The following is a 15,009-nucleotide window of genomic DNA, read 5'->3' on the forward strand; positions in this document are numbered from 1 at the left end:
GTGCATATGCTGTAACGATGTTTGTCTAAAGAATTACACACATATTTACATATATAATTGTCATAAAAAGTAATTCATTACCTGAATTTCCCATAACTTCTCCCAGAATGTTAATTTTGATACAACGTCTGAGTTATCTTGAAAGTTCAATTCAGTTTGATCAGGCACTGTAAAAACACAAAACATTCAACATTGTAACAAACATCTCGCACTGAAAACAATAATTATTGAAATTACCACTCTGTAAACTGTATTTGTATTATTATTTGTGTAAGCACTCATTCAAACATTCAAAATATCCTTTATTTGGGTCAAACTATGTCACCAACATTCAACTCATTCTAGAGATTACCCTGGGTAATGTTGTCACATTTGAACACTTTCCTATGTTTAAATCACATGCAAAATGCTTGCAGCATGTTATAGAAAAAGAATTCTGTCAATGAATGCTAATATTTGCACAGTGCACAACATATCTTGCTGTCATTTGGGGCTGTTATCTCTTATTAAATTACTACAATCAGTTGTATAATAATGTAATTATGTAAATACAAAGGCTTACAGCAACCATATCGACAGACACGTATCAGATATTGATATGATCTCATACTGCCTGAGTGCATATACGTTGCAGTATTCTCGTGTTAACCTCATCATATCAAAGAAAAAGTGTTTTTTTAAAGACAGATATATGATACTTGAAATACTGTAAAACCATTTATTTTCACTGGCACTTAATTTCACTATTTTGATGTTTTAGCAATTTCACTAGGTTTTAAGTTTATGAATTTGGTAAAGAAACAATGAGTTATATTGTTATTTTACAAGTCCACATGGATTAAATGTAGCAGATTTTACTTGTCAGCAAAAATAGTGAAATTAAACCTCGGTGAATACACACCGGTAATTCATGCCTCTACAGTACATGAATATGAAAGGTGCATCATCTAAGACTGCATTTTGTTATGGTTTAGTATCACTACACTGTAAAATACAAAAAAAGCTTACAATTTAATTATCTAACAACAGTGTATGACAACTGACATTATGATATACACAGGCCGAGTTATTCCCTGTTGAACAGAAAATACATCTTTTATATCCTGGTTGTTGAATCCTGTGTCTACATCATTGATTCTGTGAAGACGGAACAATTTTGAATTTTCAAAAATAAGAGAAATAATGATCGTTTTTGCTTTTAAATGTGGTGATAGAAAATTATAACAAGAAGATAATAGTGTATTTATTAGCACCCCAGTGATTCGTCGATGTACTGAAACACTGTGTCTAATCTTCAGAAACGCGTTGTCGGTCAGCATGATGACATGCGTCATCATGGATGCAAGACGAACCGATGATGGCTGTGGGAATTTTTCTCAGTTATTCTGTTTTCGTAAGGAATAACCAAGGAGACAAACTCAAGTTCAAATAGTATGTTTGTTTGCCAAACACACAGTGTCCATGGTTAAGTTATAAATTAAAAGATAATAATATGAGGTTATTGCGAGGATACCACAAAGTATGCCCGAAGATAGTACAGTATCGACCGACGTGTAGCGTATTATTATACATCTTTTCCTTCCAAGGATACACCATGGGAATGCCGAAATCCAAAAAGTTTAGAACAGAATCAGCAAACTTCTTTGTGTGGAGTTTCGTCAAACACTGGTGGCAGCCATGTTTATTTTTATTATTAGAGGGCACTTACATGTGTAATCATTCCATATTTGGTATTTGCATTTCCTTATATGAAAATACCCCGTAAAATACCGCAAAATTACGACACGCTGTAACTTATGGCCTTACGGTGACAGATGTATAATAAAATTAATTATAATAAAAAATTTCCTTGGCACTAAACAGTGCAATTTTGTTTTGTATTTCAGAGCATGGATCGTCACCTCACTAAACATGCATCTTTTACGAAAATCATACACAACTGTATATATTGATTCCACAAAAATATTCTTAAAATGACAATTCTGAATTCTATGTTACCATTCACACAGAATCTACAGCATTTATTCACACAGAATGGTCAAAGCTTCAAGATGCCAGGGGTCTGAATCTTTAAACACATAGAAAAAACTTGTTAAAATTTTCTATTTTTGCTTAATATGATTTTGATTTATCAAATATTTTAGTGAAAAAATTAAAAGTAGAAACCAGAAACTACATGTACATAGAAACTAATGTATAATTACACATGTATCAGAGAAATTTAAGTAGCAGAAATTAATCCAAGCCAGACTTCAGCTTTTATGTCTATACCCTGGTACTTGTGGGACTGTGGTAGCCTATGGTAGTTCACAGTAACCATAGCAACAATGGAAATAACATTAGGAAAATATTTTGTGAATTATGCTTTTAATCCAATCACACTGTCTGATAAACAATATAATATGAGCAATCAGAAAACAGATACAATCTGATCGCTGGAGGGAATATGTTACCCTGGGGAATGTAGCAAACATCAGAAATCCTAAACAGCGTCAAATTGCTCATGACACGGCGTTGAAAGATTTGTATTTGATGTAGCTACATTGCATCTCAATTATGAAAGAAAACATCAAAATCAATTTCAACAAAAAGGTCGCGTTGTCTTATAATATTATAATATCTAATTTAGAGTTTAATATTTGTACAGGGATGAACTTTGTCAATAGATGACCTTTGAACCTTCACTATATAGGCAGGAAGAAATTCAGATTTAGACAATATAAATTATTGCAATATTTTTTTCTACTACACTATTACTGGGTATAAAATCTTCACAATTGTTAAACAGTATTTTGGTTACAATTGTTACATAGTATTTGGTTACAAGTGTTACATAGTATTTTGGTTACAATTGTTATATAGTACTTTGGTTACAAGTGTTACATAGTATTTTGGTTACAATTGTTACATAGTATTTTGGTTACAATTGTTATATAGTATTTTGGTTACACTTGTTACATATTATTTTGGTTACAAGTGTTACATAGTATTTTGGTTACAATTGTTATATAGTATTTTGATTACAATTGTTACATAGTATTTTGGTTACAAGTGTTACATAGTATTTTGGTTACAATTGTTATATAGTATTTCGATTACAATTGTTACATAGTATTTTGGTTACAATTGTTACATAGTATTTTGGTTACAATTGTTACATAGTATTTTGGTTACAAGTGTTACATAGTATTTTGGTTACAATTGTTATATAGTATTTTGATTAAAATTGTTACATAGTATTTTGATTACAATTGTTACATAGTATTTTTGTTTTAAAAATTACAGACATGCAACTTATATTAATTTTTATCCAGTAAAAATGCAAAAATATGCTAGAAAAAACACAAATGAACAAATTATATATTACATGTTCTTGACCCAATGGGTTTCTTGTTTATTAGTCACTGTCGGTGACTTGCACTATTTGTTAGTAATCAATTTATGAATAGTCAAATATTGGTTATGTAATATGCTGCTAACCTGGGGGCACAGTGTATGCTCCTTGCAGTGCAATGCGCTATTCTGAGCTTCATACCACAGATTACAAACACTACAATGCGAGTGTTGAGAACAGTCGGTGCCATGCACGGTTGTGACGAGTAGAAACTAAGGTAATGAATAAACTGTGCGTAGAACATGTGTAGATTTGGGCTCTGAGAAGGAGTAAACTCACTCATCTGACTAGAACACAAGGCCTCAGACGTGGGTGGGTCGGCCATCTTGAAAAAAAAACTGATGACTATGACACGTCAATAAAGAAATTTCACTCAATTATCTCTGATATGACACATCCATTTATTCTGTCATCACCTTATCACTATTGTAGTTTTTATTCACTGAATGTGCATAAGTGTGACTTTTTCTGCAATTTGACATCAAGCCATTTCGTTTTATAGCCTTTGTCTTATATGCAAAGTCAACTCGAATTAAGGGCATTTTCTTTAGTGGCCTTGCATTTAGGATATATAAATCTTGATTTGCAATTAAGGATTTAATCCAAGTTTGCATAGATTAAGGATTAAAGTATGGTAATCTGTAAAATACCTTCACCTTCTTTTCTCCAGCCTAAAGTACGCAAACTAATATGAATCAAGTTAGAATTTACATGATGTTTTTTTTCTACTACCTTGAATTTAATTCAGTTAAAGCACAACCATTTATACATTTGCAATTTAATTGAGTTTAATTTCTATATAGAATAGCATTTTAATTAATAATCACGGCTAAGTGGTTGTCTGTTTAAGAGTCTCTTCCAAAGAAATCTATTTATTTTATTGATGTCTGATGTGTGGGCTTGGTTGAAACATGCACATGCTCGCAGGGGAATATGTGTAATACATCAATTTTGTGGAACTGAACAATTCCAATAATGCAGAACAATCGCAATGTAATCTAACACGATATTCATTTGTAGCCTGTGGACCCAGCTGAGAAATAAAATATTTTGTGATGTTATCTGCATGTATGACAAAACATGGTATATCTTTGTAAAGGGCACCAGCCATGAATGGGAATGTAACTTTTTAAGCAACTTTTATAACAACCTACCGTAAGCATATCATAAGAAATGCAGAAACATGTAGGCAGGGGCAAATACCTAATTTACATATACTAAAAATGGCCATATAGTTTATAACAGACTAATCTACATTAAAAAATTTGATAAATTATTTTTGAAAATTATTGAATTGATAGCCTTCAATGATGGAGGCTATTTTCCAAAACTTTTACCATTTTGTAAAGCAATTACAATAATTATTTACACATATTTAAAAAAAAAAGTTGTTGAAATGCTGTTATTTAAATTACCCTCTTGCCTATTCTCATTGATTTCAATGTTCAAATAAAGCATGTTTAATTGTTAATTATCAAATTTTTAACAATTCTTTAATTATAAGGAGTCCTAAAGTACAATTCAACCATGACTCATCAACCATGAACAACTTCCTTGGAAAAAATATGTATAAATTTTAACATGAAATTCAAAAGTTTCATTGAAATGAGATGAGCTATCATATTACTCAAATTAGGTAATTAATATGCACAAATTTAACCCCAAACTAAGCCAGAGTTAACATATTGTTATAGTTTGAGCTATGCTTTTTAACAATTTTTGAGTATTCTAATTATAATTTCAGTAATGAATGATAAAATTGTAAAACCCATTCATGACTCAACCATTTTTTTATTTATTGATTTCATTAGGGGCTTTGTGTATTACCTCAGAGACCTCAAATTGTAACAATCAGGTTGATGCATCATGATTGTTCATATTAACCTATTAAACTGCTCATGTTTTTAATACTACTCCACCTTGATTCTGACTTGAATTCAGTGTCTCCCAGCTATACATGAATTTAATTGTATACTTGACAAGATTATAAGTCCCATAAGTTTTTCTTCAGTTAAATCCTTAGGGCATTACTATGTAAAATTAAACACAGCCACTTTGTTGTAAAGTCTGTGCACAGATGTGCAGCATTGCAATTTGTAATAACCTTATAGCACATTTCTGCCTGCCATTGTTAATTTCGGAATATTGCGATATGGATCTTTTGCTTTAATAACACATCTTATATTATACTTCGATTTATATTTCGATTTGTTAGTCAATTAATTCCTGATTAAGAAATAGATAATGTTTACCATCTGGGAATTTTATTTTAATGAAAATCACTTTTTCAAATTGAATATAGTGAAACCAAGACTGATATCTATATGCAATCCATCATCGTCTAAAGAAAGGTTTGTATATAGTACATGCTGGGCTTCCCTTCACCAACCACAAATGACTAGGCTTCCACTAACTCTTCACCAGTAGCCAATGGCTGGGCTTCCACTAACCCTTCACCAGTCACCAATGACTGGGCTTCCGCTAACCCTTTGCCAGTTACGAATGGCTGGGCTTCCTCTAACCCTTCACCAACCACAAACGAATAGGCTTCTACTAACTCTTCACCAGTTGCCAATGCCCGGGCTTCCACTAACCCTTCACCAACCACCAATGGCTGGGCTTCCACTAACCCTTTGCCAGTTACCAATGTCTGGGCTTCCGCTAACTCTTCACCAGTCACCAATGACTGGGCTTCTGCTAACCCTTTGCCAGTTACCAATGGCTGGGCTTCCTCTAACCCTTCACCAACCACAAATGACTAGGCTTCCACTAACTCTTCACCAGTTGCCATAGCCTGGGCTTCCACTAACCCTTCACCAACCACCAATGGCTGGGCTTCCACTAACCCTTCACCAGTTGCCAATGGCTGGGCTTCCTCTAACCCTTCACCAACCACAGATGACTAGGCTTCCACTAACTCTTCACCAGTTGCCATAGCCTGGGCTTCCACTAACCCTTCACCAACCACCAATGGCTGAGCTTCCACTAACCCTTCTCCAGTTACCAATGGCTGGGCTTCCGCTAACTCTTCACCAGTCACCAATGACTGGGCTTCCGCTAACCCTTTGCCAGTTATGAATGGCTGGGCTTCTACTAACCCTTCACCAACCACAAATGACTAGGCTTCCACTAACCCTTCACCAACCACCAATGGCTGGGCTTCCACTAACCCTGCACAAGTTGCCAATGGCTGGGCTTCCTCTAACCCTTCACCAACCACAAATGAATAGGCTTCTACTAACTCTTCACCAGTTGCCAATGCCCGGGCTTCCACTAACCCTTCACCAACCACCAATGGCTGAGCTTCCACTAACCCTTCTCCAGTTACCAATGTCTGGGCTTCCGCTAACTCTTCACCAGTCACCAATGACTGGGCTTCCGCTAACCCTTTGCAAGTTATGAATGGCTGGGCTTCTACTAGCCCTTCACCAACCACAAATGACTAGGCTTCCACTAACCCTTCACCAACCACCAATGGCTGGGCTTCCACTAACCCTTCACCAGTTGCCAATAGCTGGGCTTCCTCTAACCCTTCACCAACCACAAACGAATAGGCTTCTACTAACTCTTCACCAGTTGCCAATGTCCGGGCTTCCACTAACCCTTCACCAACCACCAATGGCTGGGCTTCCACTAACCCTTCGCCAGTTACCAATGTCTGGGCTTCCGCTAACTCTTCACCAGTCACCAATGACTGGGCTTCTGCTAACCCTTTGCCAGTTACCAATGGCTGGACTTCCTCTAACCCTTCACCAACCACAAATGACTAGGCTTCCACTAACTCTTCACCAGTTGCCAATGGCTGGGCTTCCTCTAACCCTTCACCAACCACAAATGACTAGGCTTCCACTAACTCTTCACCAGTTACCAATGGCTGAAGCTTCCGCTAACTCTTCACCAGTCACCAATGAAAAGGGCTTCCACTAACTCTTCACCAGTTGCCAATGGCTGAGCTTCCTCTAACCCTTCACCAACCACAAATGAAAACGCTTCTACTAACTCTTCACCAGAAGCCAATGGCTGGGCTTTCATTAACCCTTCACCAGTAGCCAATGCCTGGGCTTCCACTAACTCTTCATCTACCACAAATGACTAGGCTTCCACTAACTCTTCACCAGTTTCCAATGCACGGGCTTCCACTAACCTTTCACCAACAAAAAATGACTAGACTTCCCCTAACCCTTCACCAGTTGCCAATGGCTGGGCTTCTTCTAACCCTTCACCAACCAGAAATGACTAGGCTTCCTCTAACTCTTCACCAGTTGCCAATGGTTGGGCTTCCTCTAACCCTTCACCAAGCACAAATGACTAGGTTTCTACTAACTCTTCACCAGAGGCCAATGGTTGGGCTTCCACTAACCCTTCACCAGTTGCCAATGGCTGGGCTACCACTAACTCTTCACCAGTTGCCAATGGCTAGGCTTCCTCTAACCCTTCACCAACCACAAATGAATAGGCTTCTACTAACTCTTCACCAGAGGCCAATGGTTGGGCTTCCATTAACCCTTCACCAGTAGCCAATGCCTGGGCTTCCACTAACCCTTCACCAACCACAAATGACTAGACTTCCCCTACCTCTTCACCAGTTGCCAATGGCTGGGCTTCCTCTAACCCTTCACCAACCACAAATGACTAGGTTTCTACTAACTCTTCACCAGAGGCCAATGGTTGGGCTTCCACTAACCCTTCACCAGTTGCCAATGGCTGGGCTTTCTCTAACCTTTCACCAACCACAAATGAATCGGCTTCTACTAACTCTTCACCAGAGGCCAATGGTTGGGCTTCCATTAACCCTTCACCAGTAGCCAATGCCTGGGCTTCCACTAACCCTTCACCAACCACAAAGGACTAGGCTTCCACTAACTCTTCACCAGTTGCCAATGCCCGGGCTTCCACTAACCCTTCACCAACCACAAATGACTAGACTTCCCCTAACTCTTCACCAGTTGCCAATGGCTGGGCTTCCTCTAACCCTTCACCAACCACAAATGACTAGGTTTCCACTAACTCTTCACCAGAGGCCAATGGTTGGGCTTCCACTAACCCTTCACCAGTAGCCAATGCCTGGGTTTCCACTAACCCTTCATCAACCACAAATGACTAGGCTTCCACTAACTCTTCACCAGTTGCCAATGCCCGAACTTCCACTAACCCTTCACCAACCACAAATGACTAGACTTCCTCTAACTCTTCACCAGTTGCCAATGGTTGGGCTTCCTCTAACCCTTCACCAACCACAAATGACTAGGTTTCCACTAACTCTTCACCAGAGGCCAATGGTTGGGCTTCCACTAACCCTTCACCAGTAGCCAATGCCTGGGCTTCCACTAACCCTTCACCAGTTACCAATGTCTGGGCTTCCGCTAACTCTTCACCAGTCACCAATGACTGGGCTTCCGCTAACCCTTTGGCAGTTATGAATGGCTGGGCTTCTACTAACCCTTCACCAACCACAAATGCCTAGGCTTCCACTAACCCTTCAGCAACCACCAATGGCTGGGCTTCCACTAACCCTTCACCAGTTGCCAATGGCTGGGCTTCCTCTAACCCTTCACCAACCACAAACGAATAGGCTTCTACTAACTCTTCACCAGTTGCCAATGCCCCGGCTTCCACTAACCCTTCACCAACCACCAATGGCTGGGCTTCTGCTAACCCTTTGCCAGTTACCAATGGCTGGGCTTCCTCTAACCCTTCACCAAGCACAAATGACTAGGCTTCCACTAACTCTTCACCAACCACAAATGACTAGGCTTCCACTAACTCTTCACCAGTTACCAATGGCTGAGCTTCCGCTAACTCTTCACCAGTCACCAATGAAAGGGGCTTCCACTAACCCTTCACCAGTAGCCAATGCCTGGGCTTCCACTAACCCTTCACCTACCACAAATGACTAGTCTTCCACTAACTCTTCACCAGTTTCCAATGCACGGGCTTCCACTAACCTTTCACCAACAAAAAATGACTAGACTTCCCCTAACTCTTCACCAGTTGCCAATGGCTGGGCTTCCTCTAACCCTTCACCAACCACAAATGACTAGGCTTCCACTAACTCTTCATCAGAGGCCAATGGTTGGGCTTCCACTAACCCTTCACCAGTTGACAATGGCTGGGCTACCACTAACTCTTCACCAACCACAAAAGACTAGGCTTCCACTAACTCTTCACCAGTAGCCAATGCCCGAGCTTCCACTAACCCTTCACCAACCACAAATGACTAGACTTCCTCTAACTCTTCACCAGTTGCCAATGGCTGGGCTTCCACTAACTCTTCACCAGAGACCAATGGTTGGGCTTCCACTAACCCTTGACTAGTTGCCAATGGTAGGGCTTCCACTAACCCTTCACTAGTTGCCAATGGTAAGGCTTCCACTAATCCTTCACCAACCACAAATGACTAGGCCTCCATTAACTCTTCACCACTTGCCAATGCCTGGGCTTCCACTAATCCTTCACCAACCACCAATGGCTGGGCTTCCACTAACCCTTCACTAGTTGCCAATGGTAGGGCTTCCACTAATCCTTCACCAATCACCAATGGCTGGGCTTCCCCTAACTCTTCACCAGTCACCAATGACTGGGCTTCCGCTAACCCTTCACCAGTTACCAATGGCTGGGCTTCTACTAACCCTTCACCAACCACAAATGACTAGGCTTCCACTAACTCTTCACCAGTTGCCAATGGCTGGGCTTTCACTAACCCTTCGCCAACCACCAATGACTGGGCTTCTACTAACCCTTCACCAGTGACCAATGGTTGGGCTTCCACTAACCCTTCACCAGTTGCCATTGGCTGAGCTTCCACTAACCCTTCACCAGTAGCCAATGGCTGGGTTTCCACTAACCCTTCACCAGTTGCCAATGGCTGGGCTTCCTCTAACCCTTCACCAACCACCAATGGCTGGACTTCCACTAACCCTTCACCAGTTGCCAATGGCTGGGCTTCCGCTAACCCTTCACCAGTTGCCAATGGCTGGGCTTCCGCTAACCCATCACCAGTTGCCAATGGCTGGGCTCCCACTAACACTTCACTAGTTGCCAATGGTTGGACTTCCACTAACTCCTCACCAGTGGCCAACGGCTTGGCTTCTACTAACTCCTCACCAGTGGCAAATGGCTATGTTTAAATTCTAGTATTAATTATTCTCAGGAAATGCTCATTGTTTAAAAAAAATGTCATTCACAAAAAGGGGGAAGTAAACTTCTTGAAAATACACTGTTAGAGTAGCATATTCCCATTCTATCTTACGCCAATATTATGTGCTAAATAAATTATGAAAAAAAATTAACAAATAAAAAAAAACACCATAATTAAAGAAGACACTTACATCTGGTATACTTGTGTTCTTCTACGTTCCATATGTTTCCTTCCTGTGCCAATATTCTGTCAGTGGCAACTTCAAACTGATGAAAACCCCAATCTGGTAACTGACGTCCAGTAACCTAGTGATGGAGAATACTATGTTTACAGACATAATATACTATATGAGCATACAGTCAGTATTATGACCTTGTCCGGCAGAATCACATGCTATATGTCAATGGTAGTGGTAAAAACAGCAAGGAACCAATCCACTACCAAACATGCCTCATGTATGTGTAACCGACACGATGTGAGAATACAAGTATCAGAATCTTCACCTTTTCACCACTTTTCACCTTTTCTCTCGACTTCTCTCGTTTTTTTTTCTTATATTTTCAATATTTCAATATTTCTGGAAATACTGAACCCTATTTTTGGAGCCAACAGGCTAAATTTGAGTCAATCTTCAGTTTTCACTCAAAACATTTGGCTATTTTTGATCCAATCTTCTGAGGGAAAGTGCAGACTATAAACTATTTTGTGAATTTGTGATGAAAAAAAGGAAACTGGTGGTGAAAAGGTTAAATACAAATTTGACTTTTGAACTTTTCATATTTTTGCACAATGCAATATTAGAAAAGTTTGACATAAAAGACATTGAACATAGTGTAACTACTACAGCCTTGCCCATTGAGAATCAAGATATCAACAAATTAGGATAGATACAAACAAATGATGTACTTGCTGCCTGGTACAATCTTTTCCTTGCAGAGCAAAAGTGAGAATGAAACAGTCATGAGACAATGCACTAATATATCTAAACAAAATTTTGCACAGAAAATACATGTTAAAATTGAACTTTGATGACATGATTGGAGTGACTGAAAATGATCAGATAATCAAAGAAAGCATGGAAAGAACTCCTGAGAGTATTGGAGACACATTAAAATTAATTCAAAATTTAAGATTAGCCTTTCAAACAAGAAGCTTGGCAACTAATATTTGTCTGCTATTTGAGATGCACAACATGAAATATATGTGATCCACGTTATCACAAAATTTATAATACTTACAGAAAGGACATTTGATTTTACATAAACATAAAACTAATGATTTCTGTAGATTGCTCCAATGAACCAAATGGATTATTATGCAAATTAATCAATTATTATGCATAAATTTATGTCTGTTTAGATCGTCACATTGTCTTAGAGTAAGTAATCAAATCTGTGCATTAGTCCAGAGCATCTGTATAGTTTCATATCAATACAATGAGTGGTTCTTTTGATATCAGTGGAACAGTCATGGAACAGTTAAAAACCAGCTAATTATTATGCAAATTAGATAATTTATATGCATACATTTTAACCAAAACCCGAATCTGTGCATTAGCCCAGAGCAACAATGCATCAAGTTTCATCAAAAACTAACATATGGTTCTTGAGATATCAGAGAAGCCGACGTACACACACACACACACATACATACATACATTCATACATACATACAGATGCAAAAAATGCAAAGACTCACATTGCATGCTTCACACACAGGAGTCAAAACTGTTTGGAATATAGTAACCACAAGAATAAACAAGCAGCCTGTCGGCTGAGATAGCTCTGCTGTTGGCAATGCACATTTCAATTAAAGAACTGAAGATATCATTAGAAAATGAACAATACATGTATGTATAGTATCAAAACAGTCGGACTTGCTGTTTTCAACAAGAATTCAAAAATATAACTTTTTATCAAAAAAGACAAAAATATTCATTAAAATTAGAGAATTGAAGATATCATCATGAAATGAACACATCCGAGAGAGGTCTACCTGTAGTACCTATATATAAAGTATCGAAGCAATCAGACATATGGTTTCCAACAAGAAGTACAAAAAATCACTTTTTACCAAAAAAGACAAAAATATTCATCAAAATTAGAGAATTAAAGATATCATCACATGAACAAATCTGTGAGAGGTCTACATGTAATACCTATACATTGTATATGTAATATCAAAGCAATCGGACTTGCAGTTTTTAACAAGAAGTCGAAAATATCACTTTTTACCAAAAATATTCATCAAAATTAGTGCATAAAAGATATCATAACGAAATGAACAATCAGAGAGAAGTTCACATGTAGTACCTATATATGTAATATCAAAGCAATCGGACTTGCAGTTTTTAACTTGAAGTCGAAAATATTACTTTTTACCAAAAATTACAAAAATATTCACCAAAATTAAAGAATTGAAGATATCATCATGAAATGAACAAATTTAAGAGAGGCCTACCCAAGGTACATATACAAAAAGTATCGAAGCATTCAGGCTTGTAGTTTTCAAGAAGAAGTCAAAAAAGTAAACCATTGACACAGACAACGACGGACGGCGGACAACGACAGACAATCACTCATATAATAAGCTTCGCTCGACAAATCGACAGCGGAGCTAAAAATTGCATCAGTATCTTGGAAAAAACAATTTGTGTCTGAACAGGGAATAGTAAAGCAGGGTTTTGAAAAGTTCAGTTGGGTTTTAAAAGTAAAGTTTGAAATATTCAGTGGTGTTTTAAGGATGTACCAGAAGTAGACTTTCGTGGTGATTTTTTTTTCCTTTGTTTCCTTTTATTAAACGGTGACACAATCATAGAGTAACACATTAGTGGAGGCGGCAATTCCTGATCTCAAATCTAAGCATTCTAAATGTTAACGTCACTCATGAACTATTATATTTCATTATTATCTCCATTCTGATCAGATCAAACTTTTCATTCTCTTCTGTGTAGTGGGCTGTACAAAGTAAATGCCACACTTTTAATATTGATGACACTGTGTTTATCTAGTATACCCTGACATTCATGAATCTATTATTATATTGTGTGAATGATTTAAGAACTTTCATGCCTACGTGGGAAAGTGTGCCATGGCTAAATCGTTAGAGGGAATATTCAAATGTTATCTCTTGGGAGGCCGGATTTTAGTAAGTGGTAACATGTATGTTATACCGGTAATAGTTATGTTTGTGGGTAAAAATGAACTTGGGCAAATAGATAAAAAAAAGGATTGGCCAATCATTTACAATACCCATTTCTTTTGGTAAATAACATTTAATAGTAATTTCGTTTTGACTTCAGTTCAATATTATTTTCCCCAAACATAATTTCAAGTATAGTTTAACTGGCCTTGAACTTCTGAGTTAAGCAGGCACCCATTTCCAAAGCAAGTAAATGGATAAAATTGCTTTAACTTTATGCAAATAATATAAGACATCAAGGCAAATGTCTTTGATATCTCTGTAAAATTCAATCTCTCTATTTGAATACACATACAGGTAAACAAAACAAAAATGACTTGTTTTATTCTGAACACCAACAGATTTTCCAAATTAAAGTGTGTTACTGTCTTCTTATAGAATAATTTTTAGATTAAATAGATTACAACAATTTTAATTTATTTAATTTAAGTATAAGCAGTGTGCTGACACTATCAATGGTCTCATTCTGCCAGAGAGGGCGCCAATTCTACATCCAGGGTGGAACATACTGGATTCACAGTCCCTGTATAGACTGTGGTCGATTACATCAGACTGGAACCGTGGGTATTTCTTTTGATCTAAATTGTGTCCCATGTTTACTTTTGAGATAACGTTTTAATCTTATAAACAACTGGGGGAAAAATGTCCATGAAGTCACGCAATGCATTCATTCATTCATTCAAATAATCGTTACTTTATTAAAATATGGTTGGGTGATCTGATCTGAACTGAATACAGAGAATGACTGAAATGCATGTGAGACCGAGGATTCTCGATGTGTGTAATCGCCATTCGGCAAAATTTGCCAAAGCGTGAGCCACCAGCGTAGCCGAGATGCACGTTCATCAGGGATTAGGCCGATTGACACCTCTGAACAATAGCGTTGCCAGTCTGTTTATTAGTACTCTGAGATTACATTGAAATGTGTCAGGGGATGTTGACCGTCACCAGGCTGTCAACGTTTGATAAAAAACAAATCAGCATGCATATGTTTACCATCATTTCTTGTTTTTGGACAAACTTTGAATAAAACAGTTTCAAGTATGTTTGAGAAATTACATCAAAAACACGCACAGATGCAAGGAGTGGAACCCAAACAAAAGAAGCTGTAAAGTTTACAGGTTTGTTATATTCATCATGTCATGTCACCTCACCTTGTGCACATTCATGGCCAACCAGAAGTGTGGAGACTCAATCGCATGGAAAAGAATAAACATTCTATATTACAATACTCGGAAAGCAGAAATTGTTTATATACTTTTGTTAGTTGCATTGT

General features: G+C 37.9%; 1 protein-coding gene across 2 annotated transcripts in view; it reads right to left on the reverse strand.

The window, feature by feature from the left end:
- The window catches only part of LOC102803949 (protein O-mannosyl-transferase 1-like), a 56,439-nt gene that overhangs the window by 17,687 nt on the left and 23,743 nt on the right, over positions 1-15,009 (reverse strand). For both annotated transcript variants that reach the window (XM_085492244.1, XM_085492245.1), the window contains exons 14-15: positions 10,723-10,837; positions 82-167 (exon numbers count right to left, since the gene is read on the reverse strand). In XM_085492244.1, coding sequence (XP_085348370.1) covers positions 82-167; positions 10,723-10,837 — 201 coding nt within the window. The remainder of the gene's footprint in view (positions 1-81; positions 168-10,722; positions 10,838-15,009) is intronic.

The sequence above is a fragment of the Saccoglossus kowalevskii genome, chromosome 17 (assembly GCF_978046115.1).
Source record: "Saccoglossus kowalevskii chromosome 17, keSacKowa6.1, whole genome shotgun sequence".
In the NCBI taxonomy this organism is placed as follows: Eukaryota; Metazoa; Hemichordata; class Enteropneusta; family Harrimaniidae; genus Saccoglossus; species Saccoglossus kowalevskii.